General features: G+C 45.5%; 1 protein-coding gene across 1 annotated transcript; it reads left to right on the forward strand.

Moving 5' to 3' along the window:
- The first annotated feature begins 21628 nt into the window (after nucleotides 1–21628).
- LOC109747643 (CDK5RAP1-like protein) lies at nucleotides 21629–25894 on the forward strand. The gene is made up of 3 exons (XM_020306674.2): nucleotides 21629–21922; nucleotides 22396–23450; nucleotides 25037–25894. The coding sequence occupies exons 1-3, from the start codon at nucleotides 21642–21644 to the stop codon at nucleotides 25537–25539; spliced, it is 1839 nt and encodes a 612-aa protein (XP_020162263.2). The 5' UTR covers nucleotides 21629–21641; the 3' UTR covers nucleotides 25540–25894.
- The last annotated feature ends 1288 nt before the right edge of the window (nucleotides 25895–27182 follow it).

Below are 27182 nucleotides of genomic sequence, written 5' to 3' on the forward strand. Positions count from 1 at the left end.
ACAAGAGCAGTTAGTAAGACAACTGCAGTGCCCAAAGCACGAGGACCACCACTCCGAACCCCAACACAACGCTTAAAGCAGAAGAAGAATTGTTCTCAGGTCAGGTTATATAGCTATGGTTCATACTCCTTTGCTCTTGCATCACTGTATTTACCCATACCAACTATTTTCAAATTTGAAGGATGGAATTGAAACTCCAATGGCGCAACAGGTATGTTTTAAACCTGTTTCTTTAACTGGTTTGCTGTTGTAACTTGCTCTATGTTGATTTCAGTTTAAATTGAATAAATAGTTATGTTCTCATTGAAGGAAATATGCCCTAGAGGCAATAATAAAGTATTATATATTTCCTTATATCATGATAAATGTTTATTATTCATGCTAGAATTGTATTAACCGGAAACATAATACATGTGTGAATACATAGACAAACAGAGTGTCACTAGTATGCCTCTACTTGACTAGCTCGTTAATCAAAGATGGTTATGTTTCCTAGCCATAGACATGAGTTGTCATTTGATTAACGGGATCACCTCATTAGGAGAATGACGTGATTGACTTGACCCATTCCGTTAGCTTAGCACCCGATCGTTTAGTATGTTGCTATTGCTTTCTTCATGACTTATACATGTTCCTATGACTATGAGATTATGCAACTCCCGTTTACCGGAGGAGCACTTTGTGTGCTACCAAACATCACAACGTAAAAGGGTGATTATAAAGGTGCTCTACAGGTGTCTCCAAAGGTACTTGTTGGGTTGGCGTATTTCAAGATTAGAATTTGTCACTCCGATTGTCGGAGAGGTATCTCTGGGCCCACTCGGTAATGCACATCACTATAAGCCTTGCAAGCATTGTGACTAATGAGTTAGTTGCGGGATGATGTATTACGGAACGAGTAAAGAGACTTGCCAGTAACGAGATTGAACTAGGTATCAAGATACCGACGATCGAATCTCGGGCAAGTAACATACCGATGACAAAGGGAACAACGTATGTTGTTATGCGGTCTGACCGATAAAGATCTTCGTAGAATATGTGGGAGCCAATATGGGCATCCAGGTCCCGCTATTGGTTATTGACCGGAGAGGTGTCTCGGTCATGTCTACATAGTTCTCGAACCCGAAGGGTCCGCACGCTTAAACTTACGATGACAGTTATATTATGAGTTTATATGTTTTGATGTACCGAAGGTTGTTCGGAGTCCCGGATGTGATCACGGACATGACGAGGAGTCTCGAAATGGTCGAGACATAAGATTGATATATTGGACGACTATATTCGGACACCGGAAGTGTTCCGGAGAAGTTTCGGATTAAACCGGAGTGCCGGAGGGTTACCGGAAACCCCCGGGGAAGTATTGGGCCTTAGTGGGCCTTGAGGGGTGGGAGAGGGCAGCAGCCAGGAGGTGGCACGCCCCCTCCCAGGAGGAGTCCTAGTTGGACTAGGAGAGGGGGGCGCAGCCCCCTTTCCCTCTCCCTCTCCCTCTCCCTCTCTTTCCTTCCCCCCCCCCTCTTTTCCATGTAGGACTAGGAAAGGGGAGTCCAACTCCTACTAGGAGGAGGACTCCCCCCCTCTCCTTGGCGCGCCTAGGGCAACCGGCCTCCCCCTTGCTCCTTTATATACGGGGGCAGGGGGCACCTCTATACACACTTGATATACGATATTTTAGCCGTGTGCGGTGCTCCCCTCCACCATATTACACCTCGATAATACCGTTGCGGAGCTTAGGCGAAGCCCTGCGTCGGTGGAACATCATCATCGTCACCACGCCGTCGTGCTGACGAAACTCTCCCTCAACACTCGGCTGGATCGGAGTTCGAGGGACGTCATCGAGCTGAACGTGTGTAGAACTCGGAGGTGCCGTGCGTTCGGTACTTGATCGGTCGGATCGTGAAGACGTACGACTACATCAACCGCGTTGTGATAACGCTTCCGCTGTCGGTCTACGAGGGTACGTGGACAACACTCTCCCCTCTCGTTGCTATGCATCACCATGATCTTGCGTGTGCGTAGGAATTTTTTTGAAATTACTACGTTCCCCAACACTCATGTCATGCACATTACAAGTGTTGTTATTGCTGTGTAGTTTCCGACACTTATATTCTGTCTATGCTGCTTTGTCTTAAAAAGATATTATTTGAACTGTGTCTCTATCTTGATTTGGCAACAAAAACTAGAATGATATAGACCATACAGTGACCATGGAACATAGATATATGTTTGTTTCATGTTGTTATCCTGTCCACCTTACTACTGAACTGATTTACCAAATTGAGTTTCTCTTTTAGAATGCGGACAAAATATTGGAGAAGAGTACCCCATTATGCAATGGTAAAGGAAGTAATGCAGATAAGGTTCAAGATAGTGAGGCATCCTTGTTGGTCTCTAAGAAAGCTGATAAAAACTATCTTGACGACAGTGAGACAACCCCAAAGTCCTGTCTTGATGTAGTGTTTGAGTTACTGGCTACTACTGCTGGCACAAGCTTTTCGAACTCGCTGTCTGAATCAGTTCGTATTCTTGAGTCTCAACTTGAAGTTGAAAGACATCGATCAGATGTGCTGCGACACGAAGCCAAAGGACTGAGGAAGTCCCTACAGAATTTAGATGCATACTTTCTGGTGCAACAGCAAGCGCTGGAGGATTTAAGCGCCAAACAAGAGAAAGTTAATAAGATTGCTAAGCATCTTGTTAGCATGCTGGGTACCCAGGATATTATTTCTTGATCTCTTCTGAAGTGGTTTCAGTTCTGGACTTGTTTTGCTGCGGCGTTTATTTGCAGTGGTCGCCAACTTTGACAACCATTGTATGTGATATGCTGCTTTGTTCCCTATATTTGCACTGGTGGCGAACTTTGATGCCAAGTGGATGTAATATGTGTAATAGACTTAATAGCCTAGAGTTAGTTGCTTGCTTATTTATTTCCTTATTGTCTTGTTTAGTTGTTTGCTTGTAGTCACTACAGTTCTTTTTCCGCGTTTTTCTAGTGGCCACAATAACCTATTTTTTATAACTAGGCCAGAATAATCATGGGCAACATACGTACCGTTGTAACCATGGTCCTGCTACCTGTTGTAGTGACCATGGGCCTCCTACGGGCCGTAGGATCCACGGGCCCTCAACAGGCCGTATAATCAATGGGCCTTCTACGGGGCGTATGATCGATTGGCTAAACATGGGTCGTACTATTTGTGGACCAATAATGGTGCGTAAAATGGGTCGTAAACAGGCTAGAGTGGAAATCGTGTGTTTTTGGCCTGACCATAACGGGCCGTTAATAGGCCGAAATGTATAACGGGCTTAATTCTATCGACATGCATCATGGGTCGTTAATGGGCCCAGAGTAACGAACCGTAAGTAATCGAATGCTGGAATGAGCCCAAGAATAAAGGGGCCCTTAGAAGGCCGAAAGGTGACACGGGTTGGAAATGGCCCAACGGAATAATGGGCTGTTTATGGGTGTAAAGTGTTACACTATTCATTATGGGCCAGTTTCACCATGGGCCTTTAATGGGCCTAGAGTTACAAAGGGCCTTGTATGGGCCAAAAGACGTCATGGGCCATACATGGGCCGAAAGTTACAACAGGCTGGAATCATATTGGACGGCCCAAATGACGCTACTTGGCCCAATTCGGATAGGGCATAACGGGTCGTGAGTTAGCGGGTTGTAAATGGGCTATATGCGAACATGCCGTTAACAGGCTTTCCGTGGGTCGGCCCGCTTCCCTTTGGCCAAGTCAAACGGACCGGCCTATTCACCTGAATGGGCCTCTGTTGGGCCGTGCCACATGTCGACGTATCGTAGGCGCCTCCTATCCAATGAGTGGATGACATCTGTCCCAACGTTGAGCCGACACGTGGTTCGTCTGGCCATTGAGAATTTTACACATGGAAAATCCCCATTGGTCGGGGCTGTTAATGTTTTATCGGATCCAAAGCGGAACCCGATAGCTTAACGGCAACCCGTTACGGTGGATGCCACGTGTCGCTTACCTTTGACAAAGCACTTCCATGACGCGCCATTTATCGTCATGGAAGTGGACACTCCCGTGATGATAATTTTGGTATTGTCATGGAACACTTCTACAACAACACAGGTATGACTATCTTGATTCTGTCATAAAATCGTCATGGATGTACATGCATGACGGAAAACATGACCTACTGTGACAAACACGTATCATCACGGAAGTGGTTTTTTGGTAGTGTTAGGGGAAGCTCTTGCTTATCACATATTTCTCAAAGCGACGATGTATTTCATTCATTTTATCATTTGTTGAATTTTTTATCTATATGTTGTCATCAATTACCAAAAAGGGGGAGATTCAAAGTGCAACTAATCCCCGGGTGGTTTTGGTAATTCATAACAACATATAGCTCATTGAACTAATATCCTCTCAAGATGAATATTTCAGGAAGTTCAATGAATGGCATGGCATGGACTAGAAATGTGGACCCCTCAAAATGCTAAGGACACATATTGGCCGAATCTCAAGACTCTTCATTTCTATTTTAGTGATCCAAGATCACATTGAGTACATAGGAAAGTCAATACTATTAAAAGGGGATGAGGTGTTGCTTAATGGCTTGCTTGCTCCAATGCTTAGTGATATTGCTCCAAATACCCTCAACCACTTTCTCCATCCAAGTATGTCAAAATCCTAAACTCCAACTCGGCCCCACCGATTATTTCTACCCGGCGCCACCGAGTTCATATGACATAGCCACTTCTAGAAACCCTAGTAATTCGTTCTCACCGATCCGGGTCTCGGTCTCACCGAGATGGCCTTGCCAACACTCTGTGACTTTTTGCATTTATTTCGGTCTCACAGAGTTATGCAATCGGTCTCACTGAGTTGGCTTGACATTCTCTCTGTTGCCCTATTGCTTCACTTTGGTCTCATCGAGTTGATGCAATCGGTGCAACCAAGATGATGTTTGCCCTAAGCCCTAGCACATCGGTCCCACTGAGTTGTTCCAGTCGGTCCCACTGAGATTCCTAATGTTCACATTTTGAAATAAATCAGTCTCACCGAGTTCGTCTATTCGGTCTGACCGAGTTGGGTCAAATGTGTGTAACAGTTGGATTTTGTGTGGAGGCTATATATACCCCTCCACCCCCTTCTCCATTCGAGAGAGAGCCATCAGAACGTGCCTACACTTCCAACATACATTTTCTGAGAGAGAACCACCTACTCATGTGTTGAGATCAAGATATTCCAATCCTACCACAAGATTCTTGATTTCTAGCCTTCCCCAAGTTGCTTTCCACTCAAATCATCTTTCCACCATACCCAAAATTGTGTGAGAGAGAGAGAGAGTTGAGTGTTGAGGAAACTATCATTTGAAGCACAAGAGCAAGGAGTTCATCGTCAACACACCATATAATACCTTTTGGAGAGTGGTGTCTCCTAGATTGGTTAGGTGTCGCCTGGGAGCCTCCGTGAAGTTGTGGAGTTGAACCAAGAAGTTTGTAAGGGCAAGGAGATCACCTACTTCATGAAGATCTACCCGAGTGAGGCAAGTCCTTCGTGGGCGATGGCCATAGTGGGATAGACAAGGTTGCTCCTTGTGACACCCAAGGAATTTTTTTTGGTTTTATCAAAATCTTTTATTTGATTTGAGGAGGGTATTTAAATTTTTTTCTAAAGAACTCTCCCTCTCAAAAATCTCCTTTTTATGACAAGTGTTTGTTTGGTTTCACCCTAGACTTGATTGTTGGTCTTGGAGGTTTTTCATCCCATGTTGGCTCAAGGGTTTTTCATTTGGAAAAAATATTTTTGAAAATCTTTTAAATAATCCTATGGCATTTGGAGTGATCTTTTCCCCTTTCAAAAAATCCCTCTTGCCATGACCCAAGTGGAAATCCCCTCCCAAAAGCCTTTCCCCATATTTGGATCATGATATACTTCAAATCCAGCAGTTTGAACCTCCCCATAAATTTTCTTCCATTTAATTCTTATCAAAAATAATTTCTGCCCTCTACTTTGGCTCTTGGAGATTTACAAAGGAGCTACCCTTTCTACTTTGAGTTCTGCCTCCAAACCAATTTCCCTAGCTAGTCCTTAGAGCCCTCAACAAAGATCCATGAAGATCCACTGGTCTCCAGTTCAAATATTTCAAATTGTACTTGCTGCAAGTTTGGACCTTATTTGCCAAATTTGATGAAATTCATTTGTTTTCTCCTCCCAAAAATCTGAGAAAATTCAGGCAGCCTCTGGATGCATTGAGAGGTCACCTCACCAAGTCCCAGCTCCAGAAAAAAATTTCTTCATGCCAAATCATTTCGTCGAACACCTGATGGACACTGTTGCTGTCAATGTTCAGAGTTCAGTTAAACAGTTTCAGTAACAACTGTCGTTTTCTTCAGAGCTCGTTCTCGATCTCGCCAGTACCCCGATGGCGCCTTGCTCCCTGTCCCTCCTTCTTATCCCCTGCGCTGCACGATCGCCTGGAGGTTTGCGGGCGTCGGCGACGAGCAGGAGGAGGTGCGCCACCCGTGAGCGACGGCAGCGGCGGCTTTGCGGCTGCCAGAGAGAGGCGCAGCGTTGGACGGCGCCGTCCAGCGCCGCCCAAGCCACCGGAGGCCGCCGCGTGGCCATCCACTCACCCGTGCATGCTGCCATCCGTCGTCGTGAACTGCTAGGCGCGGAGCGCGCTCTCTGCCACCGCCGTGCCTGTACGGCCGCCCCGTCGAGGACCAGCGCATTACGCCAAGCCCGACCGAGGTTTAGCGGGGGAACGGCACCAGTGATCCTCCCTGATGGTGCCCAGCCTCCTAAATCCCATGCCCAACCCCTGCCTCGCCGTAATCGCTCGCCGGAGCTACCCCGTTCACGGCCACCCCCTCAGATCGCCTATAAAAGGAGGCCCCGAGCACGAACTCGAACCCACACCACCTCTGCACTCCACCAATACCACACCAAGCCACTGGAAGAGCCCCGAGGGAGCCTTCTTCCCCAACTCCGGCCGCCTCGACCCGCCACGGGATCCAGCTCGATTCACCCCCGTGCGTGCACCTCTACCTCTCAGCTCTTGCCAGTAGCTTCCTAATGCATCCACTCTTCTGACCCGCGCTTCAATTTGGAGTTTGCAGCGCCCACCGGAGTTCTCCACCATCGCCCGAACCACCGTCCGCCGGAGAAAGTGTCGCCGTCGACGTGGTGCTCTCCGCCGGCCAAGTCCACCACCCACCGACGCGGAAGGACACCCTGAAACTCTTGGTACCCTCCGATCTCCCTGCCTCGCCGTGGTTCGACGCCGGCGACCACCGCAGCCTTCGGGCGCCGGCGAGCCCCATTGGAGTTTTAAACCTGACGAGTGGACCCCCCCGTCAGCCTCTCTTCTTTCCCCCCTCGAACCGTTTTCTGTTGGCGCCTTCAGGCAAATGCGCTTTCTCTTTGGGCTGTCGCATTTCTTTCCGAACCGTTTTCTGGTTTTTCAAACAAGTCCCTGGTTCTTTTCCGTTTCATCACAGATGAGTCCCTGGACTAAAACCCTTATAACTTTTTAATAAAAGACGATTTTTGATTGATTCTTTTTCTGACAGTCTTGTATTTTTGTCTAGTTTTTTATAGTATTTATTTGGCAATTTTTTGGAACAATTTTTATGCACGCTACGATGTTCACGTTAGTATACGGTTTCGTTATATCGTAGGTTCCGGAGGAGGTGACGGAGCCGCGAACTTCGTCGAGCTAGACTCCGACTTCTCCGAACCAGGCAAGCATGTTTGAACCTTTGATATGATAGGTGTTTTGCATGTTTGCTTGAATGGTTTGTGCATGGCATATGAGCATCGGTGAGTATTGCGTTGCATGCAAGGCAACTATCCGTGTGTTCCGAAGTTACTGTGATCTTGTATGAGAGATGACCTGATCATGTGGTGACATGAAAGGTAGTAAGATGGTATTGTTGTAGCATGCCAGTCTTACGTCATCCGATAAACTCCGACGTTAACGTGGACTGAGCCACGTTACCGTTCTTCCCCTTTCGTGCTGCCACATGTTTTCTGCAAAGAATACGGTTTAGTAAGTTGTTAACCTCTTTCCGTGTACACACCAAATAGAGGGGCCGGGATGAGGGTTCCATGGCCCTGGATTAAAGCCAGTCATCCGGTCAGGGGGCATGGGTGTTTCCGGTTGGGACCGAGAGGGGGGCACCCCTTAGAGCGCGCGTATATAAATTTGATCCCATGCTACGCGAGGTTGTAGCCTCCCCATCTCAAAGTTTTTCTTGAACGTTGCCGAGGGTGATTCCTGGCATCGGAATGTTGAATGGGTGTGTACTGGTTAGATGTGTTTCTCCTAAAACACCGTAAACGGAACTAGTCCCTGTGACTACTGAAATCCGTTGGCTGTGGTTAAAGTACAAACTCTGCAGAGTCAAATCCTTCCAAGTCATCGTGTCCATGGTCAAGGACCATGGCCAGCATATCCATATCTATGTCAGTCCTCGTGGTAAATCCCCGGTGAACAAGCTTGAGTAGTATACCCGTTGAATTGTTATTCCTATGGATGGACTAACCTTTTGTTTATCTCGTACTTGAATATTCCCTTGAAATGAATTAAATTCATGAGCTACTGAAATATTAAGTTGTGAGATATAAGCCCCTTATGTGATTTCGCTCAGACGTCCGACTGTGGCACGCCCGTTATTTACTTTATATATAAGCCCTTTATGTGATGTTGCTCAGACGTCCGACTGTGGCACTCTCGTGATTTACTTTCAATATAAGCCCTTTATGTGATGTCGCTCAGACGTCCGACTGTGGCACGCCCGTTATTTACTTTTGATATAAGCCCTTTATGTGATGTCGCTCAGACGTCCGACTGTGGCACGCCCGTTATTTACTTTTGATACAAGCCCTTTATGTGATGTCGCTTCAGACGTCCGACTGTGGCACGCACTGTTATTTATTTTTCCATTATAAGCTCTTTATGTGGTGTCGCCTTGACGCCCGACTGCGGCATTGTTATTTCATTTGTATCCTTTCGAGGAGTCATTCAGAAACTCGATTGGCCTTCAGTATTACTTTGGGATTTCGGGAGGACTACTGCCCGACTCCCCTTTTATTTTTGCTATCTCGTTGTTTGAGTGCGCTCTATTAATCTGATCATATGCATCATGTTTACATATGTTATATCTTATGTCCGAACTGTCTTGCGAGTACTTTTATAGTACTCACCTGGTTGTTGATTTGGCCAGATATTGACGAAGGCGATCTCATGGATGAAGATTTTGATAGTGAGTCCGACGCCTAGAGGAATCCCAGTCAGTCTCGTGCGATCCTGGATAATGGTCACTTGTATTATATACGCTTCCGCCACCCACAATAAGTATCCTCGAGCCTCACTCCGACGCTCGAAGAGCTGTTAGATTCAGGAGTCATGTCACCCACTTCGCTGTGACATATCCACCACCGCTTTTATCATGAGTTAGTAGTTATGCCACCCTATCCGCCTTTATGTGTAATATCGGCGTGTTTGTAATAAATTGTTGAGCAGTCTCCGCTCAACCTTGTATTATTTTTTAGTACTCCTGGTTTTTCCTTCTGTGATCAAGATTTTGTCTACCAGTGAGAAGGATTCTTCTCTACTGGTCCGTAAAAGGGATCGATTTCTCAATAAATATTTTTATTGGAAAACCGGTCGTGACAAGCTTGGTATCAGAGCCAGGCTGACTATAGGAAGCCACTAGGTGCGATCGCTAATCGGTTATTAGCGTCTTTGGTGCTTTTTCAGCATTTTTGCAAATGTAGCTATTTTCTGTTGGTCATCATAAATTTATGATATGACTACTCAGAATTTTTGCCTACTTTTGTAGATGGCTGGTAGCAACTGCGAGACTCGGGCGTTCACTAATGTGCCCGAGGGGTTTGTCAAACTCCTCGTCTCCATCACCAAGCTCGCGATCGGGCCAGCGACTCGTCCGGAGTTCACGCTTTACCAGCACAAGCTCAGCGACGACGTGTCTATGCACCAGGCCGTGGTGCAATTCAAGGGAGGACGTTCTGCGTCTCGCCACTTCCGTTTTGTGGGAAGGGCCATGCCTACAGAGAGGCATGCCATGCAGATGGCTGCCCGTGAGGCGATAGCTCGCCTTCGGGACATTCTTCCTTCGATGAAGACTCGTCGCTACCGCTACCTCCCATGCCATGTGCCATATACTTGTCACTACGCATTCGCCTGCCATAGGGGAGAGCGAGATGAAGCTATCGAGATGCTTGTTGAGTATCTCAAAGCTCTGGAGGAAGATTTCGACAACCTCGTGGACGATCTTGTGGCTGCCCGCATGGACTTAGTTCAGGGCGGTTCTGCCAGTAGGAAGGAGCTTCTCCACATGGCACCGCCACTGACGTTCGTCTCGTCCTCAGCGTCCTATTCACCTGCCATTTTGGCCACTGCTCGCCGTCTGCCTACCACTGAGGAGTTCGACCGGGTCATTGCTCCTACTCCAGTCAGAGCTGCACCGCCTGCCGCACCCGCACTACCGCCTGTCGCACCCGCGCCATCACCTCAGCGCAGTGCTACGCGCCTAGAGCCTTTTAAGGAGGAGGTGGAGGTTGAGTCTCCTGCACTGCTGGGTCTTACCCTCGGCAAGGGGAAGGACATCTTCACCATCTCCGACTGAGTGCGCCTAGTCGCCGCGCGATGTGCCTGCATGTATGATATGTTTTTATGTACGTTAGTTTGTAGTATTTGTGTGCGCGTCATGTAGTATCCCGGAGGAGTGTGCTAGCCTAATAACATGTCAGGAGTGTGTGCGCACATCCTGAGTGATGTATCGTGTGTTTGCGTGTCGCGTGTAAGTTATGTGCTAAGCAGTCCTTCTCCGTGCGCAGTCAAATGTTTTCTTGAAAAATCTTGAGGTCTTTTAAATTTTTGCCTTTGCAAGATTTTCCTTGTGCCACACAGTTCTTCTCATGAGTTTTGCAAAATAATACCCCAGAGTGGAAAATGTCTCGTCCGTGGACTCGTTCCATGCCAAATCCACCAGAAGAAGTTTATGGAACACAGACAAGCAACAACTTCACTCAGGGACAGTCTAGTCAACAGGACAGTGAGGCAGCCTTATCTCAAGTATGCCGTCTTTTCGAACAGAGCCAATAGCAACACCAAGAAATGATGAATCACGTCATCAATATGGGAAATCACCGTGAGCCATACCAACCGCACTCCAAGTTGTCTGAACTGCAGAAGACACGCCCTCCAACGTTTGCTCACACTGATAGGCCGCTTGAAGCCGATGATTGGCTTCGTGACATCGAAAGAAAGTTGATTATTGCTCAATGTTCTGATCATGAGAAGGTGCTTTATGCACCTCACTACCTCACTGGAGCAACTGCAGCATGGTGGGAGAACTTCCTACACATGCATCCCAGTGAACACAACATCACCTGGGAAGAGTTTAAGGAAGGTTTTCGTGGGGCACACATCCCCAGGAGCATCATAAAAATCAAGAAAAGAGAATTTGATGACCTCAAGCAGAGAGGCATGTCAGTGACGGAATACAACAGTCAGTTTACCCAGCTATCTCGTTATGCCTACGACGAGCATATGACTGAGAACAAGAGGATGGAAAAATTCTTGGACGGCCTGGCACCGGCACTAAGATGCCAACTGGTCATACACACTTTCCCAGATTTCAAAACTCTGGTTGACAAGGCCATTACTTTGGAAAATGAGCGTCGCAGTCTGGAGGATATTCGTAAGCGAAAGAGGGACAAGACGACTCTTGCTCGCAACAACCGAAGCAAGACTGATGTTCAGAGGAATGAAGCGAGAAAATCCATGACTACTGCTCTAAGGCCAACCAGTCAGTTTCATTCAAGGGACAAGGACTTTACATACCGTCTAGGGGTCACTTGCTATGCTTGTGGTGAAGAAGGGCACTATGGCAAACAGTGCCCAAAGCCAAGGAACTCGGCCCCCAAGCCGAACAATGGTGGGAATAATCCAGCCCCCAAGCGCAACAATTTCAATCCCAACAACAACCACAGGAAGGGTCACCTGATCCATGTGACCAGGGAAGAAGCGCAGAATGCCCCAGACATCGTGCTCGGTACGTTCCCTGTCAACACAGTACCTGTCACGGTTTTGTTTGATTCTGGAGCTTCTCACTCGTTCATTTCAAAGAGTTTTGTTTTGCAACATGGTTTTCCGATACTTCCTTTGGAAGAATCTATGATCATCAAGTCCCCCGGAAATAAGCAGATCACTCAGAGTTACTGCCAAGGAGTGATTATTGAATTCGAAGGACTAAAGTTTCAGGCTAATCTCATCGTGTTGGAAAATAAAGGACTGGATGTTATCCTAGGGATGGACTGGTTGACCGCCAACAAAGGATTTATTGACTGTTTCAATCGGACTATAATCCTCACTCATCATCACGGCAAGACAATAAAAGTTACAACTCAAGAGCGACCACGGTCACGACAACCAAAGCTAAACAAAGTAGACATTTCAGAATTGAGAAAAGTTCCAGTGGTGTGCGAATTTCCCGACGTATTTCCAGAAGAACTACCAGGCATGCCACCAGACCGAGAGATAGAGTTCAGCATTGAACTAGCACCTGGCACCACCCCCATTTATAAGAAGCCTTATAGAATGGCACCATCCGAGTTGGTAGAATTGAAGAAGCAAATAAAGGAATTACTGGACAAGGGATTTATTCGAGCCAGCTCCTCACCATGGGGTTCACCAGTGTTATTCGCCAAGAAAAAGGATGGGACACTGAGATTGTGTATAGACTATCGAGCTCTCAATATGATCACCATCAAAAACAAATATCCGATGCCACGGATAAATGATTTGTTTGACCAGCTCGCGCAAGCCAAGGTGTTCTCAAAAATTGATTTAAGATCGGGATATCATCAATTGAAAGTATGGACAGAAGATATCCCTAAGACAACATTCACCTCCAGATACAGATTATATGAGTTCACAGTAATGCCGTTTGGACTGACGAACGCCCCCGCATATTTCGTCCACCTCATGAACAAAGTGTTTATGAAATTCATGGACAAATTTGTTGTGGTGTTCATTGACGACATTCTGGTATATTCAAGGACACCAGAAGAGCATGCTGAACATCTCAGAATTGTTTTGGGAGAATTAAGGAAACATCAATTGTACGCCAAATTTAGCAAGTGTGAATTTTGGCTAAGGCAAGTTGGTTTCCTAGGCCATATATTAACCCAAGAAGGCGTGGTCGTAGACCCAGAAAAAGTCAAAGCCATACTTGACTGGAAACCACCAGCCAACGTGACAGATGTGCGGAGTTTCCTGGGAATGGCCGGATATTACAGAAGATTTATTGAAGGATTCTCCACTGTGGCAAAACCAATGACACAGTTGCTCAAGAAAGACAAGAAGTTTGTATGGACGGAAGCGTGCGAGAAAAGCTTCCAAGAACTCAAGAAGAAACTAACAACAGCACCAGGTTTGATCGTGCCAGACATACACAAGAGTTTTGAGGTGTATTGTGACGCATCCCGGAAGGGCCTCGGGTGTGTGCTGATGCAGGATGGCAAAGTTGTCGCGTATGCTTCCAGGCAACTACGGAAGCATGAGGAAAATAATCCAACTCATGACTTGGAGCTAGCAGCAGTCATCCATGCTCTCAAAGAGTGGAGGCACTTTCTGTTGGGAAATCGTTGTGAAATATATACGGACCATAAGAGCCTTAAATATATTTTCACACAACCAGAGCTAAATTTACGCCAACGACGCTGGTTGTAATTGGTCAAGGACTATGATGTCGGCATTCACTACCATCCAGGGAAAGCAAATGTAGTGGCAGATGCTCTTAGTCGGAACCCCAGCCCGGGCAAAGACAGTCCACAGAACTTGAGGCCTGAGTTTCAGCAGGAGTTCGCTAGACTCAACATGGTGTTAGTCTCTGAGGGCAATGTATCAAATCTGGAGATACATCCCACCCTAATGGAACAAATTAAGAAGGCTCAGCAGGGACATCCCAGTATCGAAGGTATAAAGAGGAAGATGAGCCTTGGCAAGGCTTCAGAGTTCGTCACAGACAATGAAGGAATATTATGGTACGGGGACAGACTTTGCGTACCAAACATTGAGGAACTCAAGCAACAAATCCTAACCAAAAGCCACACCGCTCCATACTCGGTCCACCCTGGAGGAACCAAAATGTACAAAGACATACAGGAAAGATTTTGGTGGCACGGTATGAAAAGGGACATAGCCGCATTCATTGCCTGTTGCGATTCTTGTCAGCGCATAAAAGCCGAGCATCAAAAGCCAGCAGGGCTACTACAGCCAAACAGGATACCTAAGTGGAAATGGGATGAAATTGGAATGGACTTCATCGTCGGACTACCTCGATCGCAACGTGGAAATGATGCCATATGGGTCATCACAGATAGGCTAACCAAGGTAGCACATTTCATTCCCGTGAAGACGACCTACTCCACTCAAAGGCTAGCCAAGCTTTATCTCTCCCGTATAGTTTGTTTGCATGGAGTCCCAAAGACTATAATATCCGACCGAGGCACTCAATTTGTCTCTAAATTTTGGGATCACTTACAACAAGCTCTGGGCACGCAACTAGCCTTCAGTACAACGTACCACCCTCAGACTGATGGACAAACGGAACGCGTGAACCAAATCCTAGAGGACATGCTGAGAGCCTGTGTGCTCACCTATGGATCTAGTTGGGAAGAAAGTCTGCCGTATGCCGAGTTTGCTTACAACAACAGTTACCAAGCCAGCCTACAAATGGCACCTTTTGAAGCATTGTACGGGCGGAGATGTCGTACCCCACTAAATTGGTCAGAGACAGGTGACAGTCGTATCTTCGGCCCAAACATGCTCAAGGAAGCCGAGGAGAAAGTTAAACAGTTCCGGGACAGACTCAAGACAGCCCAAAGCCGATAGAAGACCTATTACGATCGAAAACATCGCGAGGTCAGCTTTGAACCCGGTGATTACGTATACCTACGAGTGTCTCCTATGCGAGGCCTGCAACGGTTCAAAATTAAGGGGAAGCTAGCCCCGAGATTTATTGGACCCTTCTGTATAGTTGCACGGAGAGGCACAGTAGCCTACCAGATAGACCTACCCAAAGAGCTGTCAGACGTCCACGACGTGTTCCACGTCTCACAGTTGAGGAAATGTGTGAGCAACCCAGAAAAGAATGTATCTCATGAAAGCATTGATGTGCAACCAGACCTCACCTACAGAGAGCGGCCAGTAAAGATATTGGAAGAGTCTGAAAGGAGGACCCGTCAGAAAAGAACAAAAATTTTCAAGGTTCAGTGGAGCAATCACACCGAGGATGAAGCTACATGGGAAAGGGAAGATTTTCTTCAGGCAGAGTACCCACATCTATTTGAGGATCAGCTGAAATCTCGGGGACGAGATTTTTCCTAAGGGGGTAGGTGTTGTGACACCCAAAGAATTTTTTTTTTGGTTTTATCAAAATCTTTTATTTGATTTGAGGAGGGTATTTAAATTTTCTTCTAAAGAACTCTCCCTCTCAAAAATCTCCTTTTTATGACAAGTGTTTGTTTGGTTTCACCCTAGACTTGATTGTTGGTCTTGGAGGTTTTTCATCCCATGTTGGCTCAAGGGTTTTTCATTTGGAAAAAATATTGTTGAAAATCTTTTAAATAATCCTATGGCATTTGGAGTGATCTTTTCCCCTTTCAAAAAATCCCTCTTGCCATGACCCAAGTGGAAATCCCCTCCCAAAAGCCTTTCCCCATCTTTGGATCATGATATACTTCAAATCCAGCAGTTTGAACCTCCCCATAAATTTTCTTCCATTTAATTCTTATCAAAAATAATTTCTGCCCTCTACTTTGGCTCTTGGAGATTTACAAAGGAGCTACCCTTTCTACTTTGAGTTCTGCCTCCAAACCAATTTCCCTAGCTAGTCCTTAGAGCCCTCAACCAAGATCCATGAAGATCCACTGGTCTCCAGTTCAAATATTTCAAATTGTACTTGCTGCAAGTTTGGACCTTATTTGCCAAATTTGATGAAATTCATTTGTTTTCTCCTCCCAAAAATCTGAGAAAATTCAGGCAGCCTCTGGATGCATTGAGAGGTCACCTCACCAAGTCCCAGCTCCAGAAATTTTTTTCTTCATGCCAAATCATTTCGTCGAACACCTGATGGACACTGTTGCTGTCAATGTTCAGAGTTCAGTTAAACAGTTTCAGTAACCACTGTCGTTTTCTTCAGAGCTCGTTCTCGATCTCGCCAGTACCCCGATGGCGCCTTGCTCCCTGTTCCCTCCTTCTTATCCCCTGCGCCGCACGATCACCTGGAGGTTTGCGGGCGTCGGCGACGAGCAGGAGGAGGTGCGCCACCCGTGAGCGACGGCAGCGGCGGCTTTGTGGCTGCCAGAGAGAGGCGCAGCGTTGGATGGCGCCGTCCAGCGCCGCCCAAGCCACCGGAGGCCGCCGCGTGGCCATCCACTCACCCGTGCACGCTGCCATCCGTCGTCGTGAACTGCTAGGCGCGGAGCGCGCTCTCTGCCGCCGCCGTGCCCGTACGGCCGCTCCGTCGAGCACCAGCGCATTACGCCAAGCCCGACCGAGGTTTAGCGGGGGAACGGCACCAGTGATCCTCCCTGATGGTGCCCAGCCTCCTAAATCCCCTGCCCAACCCCTGCCTCGCCATAATCGCTCGCCGGAGCTACCCCGTTCACGGCCACCCCCTCGGATCGCCTATAAAAGGAGGCCTCGAGCTCGAACTCGAACCCACACCACCTCTGCACTCCACCAATACCACGCCAAGCCACTGGAAGAGCCCCGAGGGAGCCTTCTTCCCCAACTCCGGCCGCCTCGACCCGCCACGGGATCCAGCTCGATTCACCCCCGTGCGTGCACCTCTACCTCTCAGCTCTTGCCAGTAGCTTCCTAATGCATCCACTCTTCTGACCCGCGCTTCAATTTGGAGTTTGCAGCGCCCACCGGAGTTCTCCACCATCGCCCGAACCACCGTCCGCCGGAGAAAGTGTCGCCGTCGACGTGGTGCTCTCCGCCGGCCAAGTCCACCACCCACCGACGCGGAAGGACACCCTGAAACTCTTGGTACCCTCCGATCTCCCTGCCTCGCCGTGGTTCGACGCCGGCGACCATCGCAGCCTTCGGGCACCGGCGAGCCCCATTGGAGTTTTAAACCTGACGGGTGGACCCCCCCGTCAGCCTCTCTTCTTTCCCCCCTCGAACCGTTTTTTGTTGGCGCCTTCAGGCAAATGCGCTTTCTCTTTGGGCTGGCGCATTTCTTTCCGAACCATTTTCTGGTTTTTCAAACAAGTCCCTGGTTCTTTTCCGTTTCATCACAGATGAGTCCCTGGACTAAAACCCTTATAACTTTTTAATAAAAGATGATTTTTGATTGATTCTTTTTCTGACAGTCTTGTATTTTTGTCTAGTTTTTTATAGTATTTATTTGGAAAAGTTTTGGAACAATTTTTATGCACGCTACGATGTTCACGTTAGTATACGGTTTCGTTATACCGTAGGTTCCGGAGGAGGTGACGGAGCCGCGAACTTCGCCGAGCTAGACTACGACTTCTCCGAACCAGGCAAGCATGTTTGAACCTTTGATATGATAGGTGTTTTGCATATTTGCTTGAATGGTTTGTGCATGGCATATGAGCATCGGTGAGTATTGCGTTGCATGCAAGGCAACTATCCGTGTGTTCCGAAGTTACTGTGATCTTGTATGAGAGATGACCTGATCATGTGGTGACATGAAAGGTAGTAAGATGGTATTGTTGTAGCATGCCAGTCTTACGTCATCCGATAAACTCCGACGTTAACGTGGACTGAGCCACGTTACCGTTCTTCCCCTTTCGTGCTGCCACATGTTTTCTGCAAAGAATACGGTTTAGTAAGTTGTTAACCTCTTTCCGTGTACACACCAAATAGAGGGTCCGGGATGAGGGTTCCATGGCCCTGGATTAAAGCCAGTCATCCGGTCAGGGGGCATGGGTGTTTCCGGTTGGGACCGAGAGGGGGGCACCCCTTAGAGCGCGCGTATATAAATTTGATCCCATGCTACGCGAGGTTGTAGCCTCCCCGTCTCAAATTTTTTCTTGAACGTTGCCGAGGGTGATTCCTGGCATCGGAATGTTGAATGGGTGTGTACTGGTTAGATGTGTTTCTCCTAAAACACCGTAAACGGAACTAGTCCATGTGACTACTGAAATCCGTTGGCTGTGGTTAAAGTACAAACTCTGCAGAGTCAAATCCTTCCGAGTCATCGTGTCCATGGTCAAGGACCATGGCCAGCATATCCATATCTATGTCAGTCCTCGTGGTAAATCCCCGGTGAACAAGCTTGAGTAGTATACCCGTTGAATTGTTATTGCTATGGATGGACTAACCTTTTGTTTATCTCGTACTTGAATATTCCCTTGAAATGAATTAAATTCATGAGCTACTGAAATATTAAGTTGTGAGATATAAGCCCCTTATGTGATGTCGCTCAGACGTCCGACTGTGGCACGCCCGTTATTTACTTTATATATAAGCCCTTTATGTGATGTCGCTCAGACGTACTGTGGCACTCTCGTCATTTACTTTCAATATAAGCCCTTTATGTGATGTCGCTCAGACGTCCGACTGTGGCACGCCCGTTATTTACTTTTCATATAAGCCCTTTATGTGATGTCGCTCAGACGTCCGACTGTGGCACACCCGTTATTTACTTTTGATACAAGCCCTTTATGTGATGTCGCTTCAGACGTCCGACTGTGGCACGCACTGTTACTTATTTTTCCATTATAAGCCCTTTATGTGGTGTCGCCTTGACGCCCGACTGCGGCATTGTTATTTCATTTGTATCATTTCGAGGAGTCATTCAGACACTCGATTGGCCTTCAGTATTACTTTGGGATTTCGGGAGGACTACTGCCCGACTCCCCTTTTATTTTCCATGCATTGCTATCTCGTTGTTTGAGTGCGCTCTATTAATCTGATCATATGCATCATGTTTACATTTGTTATATCTTATGTCCGAACTGTCTTGCGAGTACTTTCATAGTACTCACCTGGCTTGTTGATTTGGCCAGATATTGACGAAGGCGATCTCATGGATGAAGAGTTTGATAGTGAGTCCGACGCCTAGAGGAACCCCAGTCAGTCCCGTGCGATCCTGGATATTGGTCACTTGTATTATATACGCTTCCGCCACCCACAATAAGTATCCTCGAGCCTCACTCCGACGCTCGAAGAGCTGTTAGATTCAGGAGTCATGTCACCCACTTCGCTGTGACATATCCACCACCGCTTTTATCGTGAGTTAGTAGTTATGCCACCCTATCCGCCTTTATGTATAATATCGGCGTGTTTGTAATAAATTGTTGAGCAGTCTCCGCTCAACCTTGTATTATATTTAGTACTCCTGGTTTTTCCTTCTGTGATCAAGATTTTGTCTACCAGTGAGAAGGATTCTTCTCTACTGGTCCGTAAAAGGGATCGATTTCTCAATAAATATTTTTATTGGAAAACCGGTCGTGACACTCCTTCATGAACCCTTCGTGGGTGGACCCCTCCGTGGACTCGCGCAACCGTTACCCTTTCTGGGTTGAAGTCTCCATCAACGTGGACGTACGATAGCACACACCTATCAGAACCACGCCAAAAACCTCTGTTTCTTCATTCATTCACACTCTCCAAACCCTTCCCTTTACCTTCATATGCAATGTTCTACTTTCCGCTACTACACTCTTAGAATTGCAATGATTGCTTGAGTTGTGCTAATTGCTAAAATCTACCCACAACTAAAATTTGGAAAATGTTAGATTTTTATTTGGTCAAGTAGTCTAATCACCCCCTCTAGACATACGTTCGATCCTACAGAAAGCCATCAATCAGTTTTTGTAGTTTGGTAGCTTTCACATGTCCACAGTACAATTTATGTGAGCCTTTGCATTTTTGTGATGACGTTGTCATGAGCTAAACCTATACTAGCAGAATAATTGACATTTTGCTTGAGATATCAATGTATCAAGCTTTTTTGTGTGGGAATTTTGACAACATCATACTCATATCCTTATGTACTTCAAGATACCAAAGGAGGAGCCAAACACTGTACGAGCTTCGACAAACGGAACCTGCTACAATGCGGTCACAAGGGGGTGGCAGTTCAATGGGCGGCCGTGTCGTGTGAGTTGGTCAAGTCTGAGGTCGCGAGTTGATACATCCACAGCCGTCAATTGCATCTTCAACCTCCGGACAATTAGTCATATTTGGTTGTGTTAAGAGGTTTAGTGATAGAGGAAATTATTAAGATAATAAAAAGTGTTAGGCTATTTTTCTTTGTATATGTGATTATAATGCTGGGGTATGAGGGTTCATAACTATCAGCTCTCACGCAATGCTAAAATAAGAAAAATAAGAGGACTATAACATTGCAAATTGTTTGGGGAAATTGCTGTATTTGTCAAAACTTTGAGGATGGAGTGGATGGCGAATGCATCTAAATTTGGGATGATAGGAATGCCTATAGCAATATAATTCATCAATGCATGTAATGTTCCCATCCATTTAGTGATCACACATGCATATGCGGTAGTTGATGCAACTTAATGCATCTTTTCAATTGGGTTAGTATTGCAAACTGTAAAAATCATTCCACCATTCACCATTTGCCTTGTTTGAGGACATTTTTGAGTTGGACCTTTTAAATCGAGATGGAGGGAGTATTTATTTCATAGTCCATGGATTAGAGATGATCGGACTGACCACACTAATTTGGTATATTAATAGATAACACTAGATGGATTCCGAGCTGGGTGACAACATAGCGAAGCAATAACGCAATGACCGAAGTGTGGAAGTTGAGGGCCTCATGATAGATCCACGTGTTGGCGCGTGGCAATGCACATGATTTTTTTATGCTCTGGTGGGACGGTAAAGAATTGGTTCGTCCGGTTTCCATGGAGAATATTCTCTATTATACATTTTAAGATCATTGAAGTAAAGTATTTGTGCTAACTACATATATTATTTGTGGAGGATGGGTATGAGTGGAGGCAGAATTTTTTATTATACTTACTCAAATATCATGCGATGAAGCTAAAAACAACATTTCCGACATTGTGCGAGAATTTCTTAAATGCATCAAGTAGATCTTAATTTGTAATAGATTTGTAGTTGGATAGTCGCTCTATATGTATACATCGTCAAATTGCCTTTTTTTAATCATTTTACATGGCAACTTAAGTGGACTTCAATTATTATCTGATTGTGTCCATGTTATCTATTTTCTACATGTAAAATTTAACATACATTATGTTTATATAATTTGAACAACATATTACAAAAGTCCGTGGTAACGCATGTATATTTTACTAGTGATGTATCAGTTATTCGCTGACTAATAAAATTAGCCATCATGGTATTCCATAAAAACTAGATTTATTAGTATTAGAAAGACAAAAAATACTCCGTCGTTTCAAAATGTAAGTCTTTTTAAAGATTTCAATACAGACTACATATGTTTGTATATAGACTTATTTAAAAGTGTAAATTTATTCATTTTGTTCATATGTAGTCCACACTGATGAAATATCTAAAAAGAGTAATATTTAGGAACATAGGGAGTAGGTTACATGGTTTTTCACCACCGATCTTACATCAGACGGACAAGATGATTCCAAACTGTTATCCAACTAGCCCCCGACACGCCGCCGCTCCTACCCGACTCCTCTCTCCTCACCTCTCCCCCGCCATCCAAACCGCGATGGCGGCGCCGCTCGCCCCCCTCACCGCCGCCCGCCTCGGCCGTGGCCTAGGCCACCTAGCCTCCGTACGCTACTACGGCGCTATCCCTGTTCCACTTTCCGTCTCCGCCCCACGGTGCCGGCTCCCGGCCCCGCCCCCTCGCCACGTCAGCAGCTATGTCCGCCCCGTCTCTGAGCCCCAGACGGAGTAAGTCGGTGACCCTCTCATTCCCTCAACTTGTAGCGCGAGAGGCTGACGTTGTGTTAGAGCATCAGTAAACTGTAAAACTTGGAGGAAAACTGCATTGGTTTATTGGTTTATTGTTAGAACGCTTTCTGTTTCAGCTAAAAATGTATTTTCGTTTCTGTACGGAACTAGAGATTTCCTTGTTTATTTCATTCATGGTCCAGTGCGAGCTAATCGCTAATGTGTGGCTGCAGTCTCGTAGTTTATGTTGGCTCTTGCCTGGCTCAGTGCTGAAAAATATTTTGCTTTTAGTGTTTAAGAAGCTTATGCATGGACAATTGCCCATTTTGTTAGCTATTGAGTTTCATGTGACTGGTTATATTATTATTTTTCCTACCGGTATTCCAGTGAACTCCGATCAGTTAACATGTCTCATAATGATTTGTGCCTGCATTTTGAGATATAACCGTGCTTTGTTCTTGTGGTTTGTCTAGTTCAGAGTCTGGTACAGCGACAGTAAGGAAGGGGCGCATCTACCATGAAACGTACGGTTGCCAGATGAATGTAAACGATATGGAGATTGTGCTGTCTATCATGAAAAAAGAAGGGTACAATGACATTGTTCCTGACCCTGAGAGTGCAGAGATAATATTTATCAACACCTGTGCAATTCGTGACAATGCAGAGCAGAAAGTTTGGCAGCGGCTCAACTACTTTTGGTTCCTGAAAAGGCAATGGAAAGCTAATGTTGCTGGAGGGAGATCGAAGTCTCTGCGTCCTCCTAAGATTGCTGTTCTCGGGTGCATGGCAGAGCGACTGAAGGAGAAAATACTCGACTCTGATAAGATGGTTGATGTTGTATGTGGTCCGGATGCGTACAGGGACTTGCCTAGGTTGCTGCAGGAAGTCGATTATGGGCAGAAGGGTATCAACACACTCCTCTCACTGGAGGAGACTTATGCTGACATCACCCCAGTTAGGATTTCCGACAATTCGGTTACGGCGTTCGTGTCAATTATGAGGGGTTGTAACAATATGTGCTCGTTTTGCATTGTTCCCTTCACTAGAGGCAGGGAGAGGTCACGCCCAGTATCTTCTGTTGTCCGAGAAGTTGGTGAGCTATGGGATGCTGGCATAAAAGAAGTAATGCTTCTTGGTCAGAATGTAAATAGTTATAATGATACTTCTGAAGTTGAGGAGTTGGAGCCTGGTAAAAACTGGCAGCTCAGCGAAGGATTTTCCAGCAGGTGCAAAGTGAAGAATATGGGGTTGCGTTTTGCCGATCTCCTGGATCAGTTGTCTCTGGAATACCCTGAGATGCGATTCAGGTTTACCTCTCCACATCCAAAGGATTTTCCTGATGAGCTGCTATATTTGATGCGGGATAGGCACAACATTTGCAAACTTATTCACTTGCCTGCACAATCAGGCAGCACAGAGGTGCTGGAACGAATGAAGCGGGGTTATACTCGAGAAGCATATTTGGAGCTTGTGCAGAAAATCCGTAATGTCATTCCAGATGTTGGGCTAAGCAGTGATTTCATAAGTGGTAAGGCACACCTGTTTTCTGCTTTTTTGCAATCAGAATCTTTCTAAATGAAGTGCTTCAAATGTGGATATATATTTCCTGTGTGGCTGATTTGGAGAGAGGGAGATGTGGTTAGGGGCTGCTTTCTCGCTTCTTATTCTCCTTGATTCCTTTCTATGTGAAATACTTGGTTAGGGGCTAGGATAGATGAAATCGATTTAGGAATGTACAGTAATTACTAATTACTATTAAGCTTCATGCACTAGCCAACGCAACCAAAAGTCTGAACTGATGGAAAGGGCTAGTGCAATCCACATATACTGTAACACCCCCTCTCACGTGTGACGGGAAAGACAAGTCAACACGTGCAACCGGTAGAGAGTGACGGTACGCGAAACTCACGTATGACTCAAGAGGCCTATACGTGGACACAAAGGGGGGCAACGGCAATTTTTAGATAAATTGCGCAAACCAGGACTTGAACTCAAGACCTTAGCTCTGATACCATGTTAAGCTTCATGCACTAGCCAACGCAACCAAAAGTCCGAAGTGATGGAAAGGGCCAGTGCAATCCACATATACTGTAACAATTACCACCTGAACATCTATGTAATAATTAGCATCCTTTATTTTTCACACTATATTTTGAACTTATGTTAAGGCCTCATTGTTTGAGAAAATTGTTTTCCATGTCCACAAATGTGTCAGTCATGTCTATGTATCCTCTAGTTACAGCTTAGAATAGAGTACCTCAGTAGTTTAAACAGTCTCCATTTATTTCTATCTGGTTACGGCTCACACTGAGTACCTCAGTACTCTAACAATGCATCCTCTGTTAAAAATGAGCGTTATTTATTCTCAGTTTCCTTAATTGTACATAGTGGGAAGACGATCATGTTGCAAAGAATCACACAGTACTACAAAGCTATTGGTATTCATGACAATGGGAGTTCTTGACTTCTTACTGCTATAAATGGTACTCCCTCTGTTCCAAAATAAGTGCTGTGGTTTTAGTTCAAATTTGAACTAAAACCACGACACTTGAACGGAGGTTGTAGTTAAACAAGGCAAATATCTTTTTATTTTAGTTGTGGCAACTACACTGCCTTGCGCTGTAAGTCTGTAACTCATTTGTTGCATCTGCACTGCAACATGCCACTTGCATCATTTATGGTGGAATATAATCTCTTTCAGGAGATGCTTCTATGCTAATCTCTCGGAAGTTGCACGAAATTAAAGCACAAATCGCTGGTGAATACCATTTTAGGAAATAATAATATGCAACTTGTATTCCCACGGGGCCATAGGCCAGTATATATACATGTACAGGTGCAGGAAATATGCAGAAACACCTTATAGAATGGAGTAAACACAAAAGGCTACACAGCTATATATATAGTACTCTCACAGATTTCATCCTACCTCGTTCGTGTTTCAAGTTCTGTAACTTTAATTAAAGCACATTTTTCTTGTCCTTCGTTCATTCATCATGCTATCTGCAGATGTTTACATGCTGCACTTTCTTATGTTGGGTTCTCTCTCTCTCTCTCTTTTTTGAGACAAGGGTTTTCTCTTAATTTGACTAGTACGTTTCTGATGTACAACAGGCTTTTGTGGAGAGACAGAAGATGACCATGCCGACACTCTTAGCCTTGTAAGGGATGTTGGATATGATATGGCTTACATGTTTGCATATAGCATGAGAGAGAAGACCCATGCTCATCGGAATTATGAGGATGATGTCCCCAATGATGTTAAGCAGAGGAGACTTGCAGAACTGATCAACACCTTCCGTGAGACCACAAGAAAGATCTATGATTCTCAGATTGGTACCACACAAGTAGTTCTAGTCGAGGGACCCAATAAGCGAGCTCCTGAAACAGAGCTGTTTGGGAAAACTGACCGGGGGCACAGGGTTTCGTTTACTAGTCTCCCTGTACCACATACATCTGAAGGTGACGGAGCTCGTAAGCCAGTGGTTGGTGACTTTGTTGAGGTAAAAATTCTCAGGTCGTCGACAGCATCGTTATCTGGAGAGCCAATTGCACGCACAAGCTTGGGCATGTACTGCAAGAATCATGCATCTGACGCACATGTTGTTGGTGCATAAGTAGTAGTTGAGTTCATGGTAGTCCACATCTGAAGTGAATCAGTTAAGTCTGGGTAATGTTTGACTTGAAATGACTGCAATTGGGAGCATACCATGCAATTTAAGTTGGTGTTGACATGTTTTCATGATGAGACATTGGTTGTCTAGTTTTGGGTGGGAAGGTAGCATGGTGTTATGCTTGGAGCAGTTGAAATACAAAGATTTTTCCGCATTATATGCGTTCGTGTGGTGAAGTACTTTTTCTTTAGAGGGAAGTAGTTGTAAAGTTGACATTTTTCATTGGTTTTGCTTACTGCAAGCCCTAGAATTATTTCTTGCTGATACAATAAATACACTGATTATATTTTCATGCTTATGACGACCAGGGTAAGAAGATTATTTTCTTGCTTGCCTTTTTTGTTATCTATAGAATAATCCTTTTTGTGACTAGTGAGGTAACTTTTAACTTCCCCCCTGAATAATGTGGAAGAAGCCGATGGCAGGTGTTGTTAAAATCAATCTAGATGCGTCACTACATGCTGAAACACTGTCGGGAGCCACGGGAGTGGTAGCGTGTGATGATCATGGAGAGTTTATAGCAGCAGCAACTTGGTATTTACCTCTTATAAGCATTGTGGATTCGGCAGAGATCACTGCAATTCAAAATGGATTTATGCTAGCTGCGAATATTGGGTGCAACCGGCTGATTATTGAATCTGATAGCACCTTTGCTTTTGAAGGTGTTAACCAAGTCGATGCATATTTGGGTCCTGATCTTCCGATCATTGTGAGTGTAGGCATATTGGGTGCAAGTACGACTGTTGTCCATTGCTTTAGAGAGGCTAAACATGCTTCTAGTAGTTGATCTTCAGCCTTTTGGGATTCTTACTTCCCTGACTTTAATTCTCCATTTCTTGTAAATGATCTGGCTATCGGTTGAGGAATAAAGTCTGATTATTGTCCAAAAAAAAAACCTTTTAACTTACCCCATTAGTGAGGTAACAGTCGTTGTAAATAGATAGAGGGTACAACCATATTGCTCATTTCTAGATGGCCACTGATAGGCGCTGGTGCGCCAGCCGAAATTCTGGCCGGTCGCACCGCGCACATACGATTTGACTATTTTAATCCCGTCTGATTGAAGTGGTGAGATAAAAAGCTGTCCGGGCCGTTCCTTGCTTTGCTCATGTACGCACATCGCGTCGCTTGTCCCACGTGCATCGGCGCCATGTCGTGCATGCTGCATGTTGTTACGTGTGTGGAGCCACCCCAATGATGCTATACTTCTCACTGCTATCTACACAGGGAGTTTGTACTTGTTTTTAGAGTGTATCACCTATGTCGGCAAAATTCCACAACAAAACCTACAAATCAAAGCAAAGAGAATTGTATGTAGCATTGTAGCATAAACCAAAAAACAAAAACCATGAAAGCAAAATTGGTGTATGTTTCCAGCATATTTCCCATATTTCTACAACTGAAAAAGCACTCATGTAGCATTCCATCAAGAAACATTAACAATTTCTTGGGAGTAGATTCCTAGCTTGTTTACAAACAATAATCATCAAATACTTTCAGAAAGTAACTTGGTTGAAGCATCCCCGGTGCGCCGCCGCCGCCCTCACCGTCGACGCTCGCTGCACAGGGTTGCACGAACAATAGTA

The sequence above is a fragment of the Aegilops tauschii genome, chromosome 4 (assembly GCF_002575655.3).
Source record: "Aegilops tauschii subsp. strangulata cultivar AL8/78 chromosome 4, Aet v6.0, whole genome shotgun sequence".
In the NCBI taxonomy this organism is placed as follows: domain Eukaryota; kingdom Viridiplantae; phylum Streptophyta; class Magnoliopsida; order Poales; family Poaceae; genus Aegilops; species Aegilops tauschii.

Bases quoted from the DNA above. Each gene is read 5' to 3' on its own strand.
- LOC109747643 (XM_020306674.2), top strand. From the start codon at position 21,642: ATGATTCCAAACTGTTATCCAACTAGCCCCCGACACGCCGCCGCTCCT. The intron at 21,923-22,395 runs GTAAGTCGGTGA...TGGTTTGTCTAG, and splicing joins GTCTCTGAGCCCCAGACGGA to TTCAGAGTCTGGTACAGCGA. The intron at 23,451-25,036 runs GTAAGGCACACC...GATGTACAACAG, and splicing joins AAGCAGTGATTTCATAAGTG to GCTTTTGTGGAGAGACAGAA.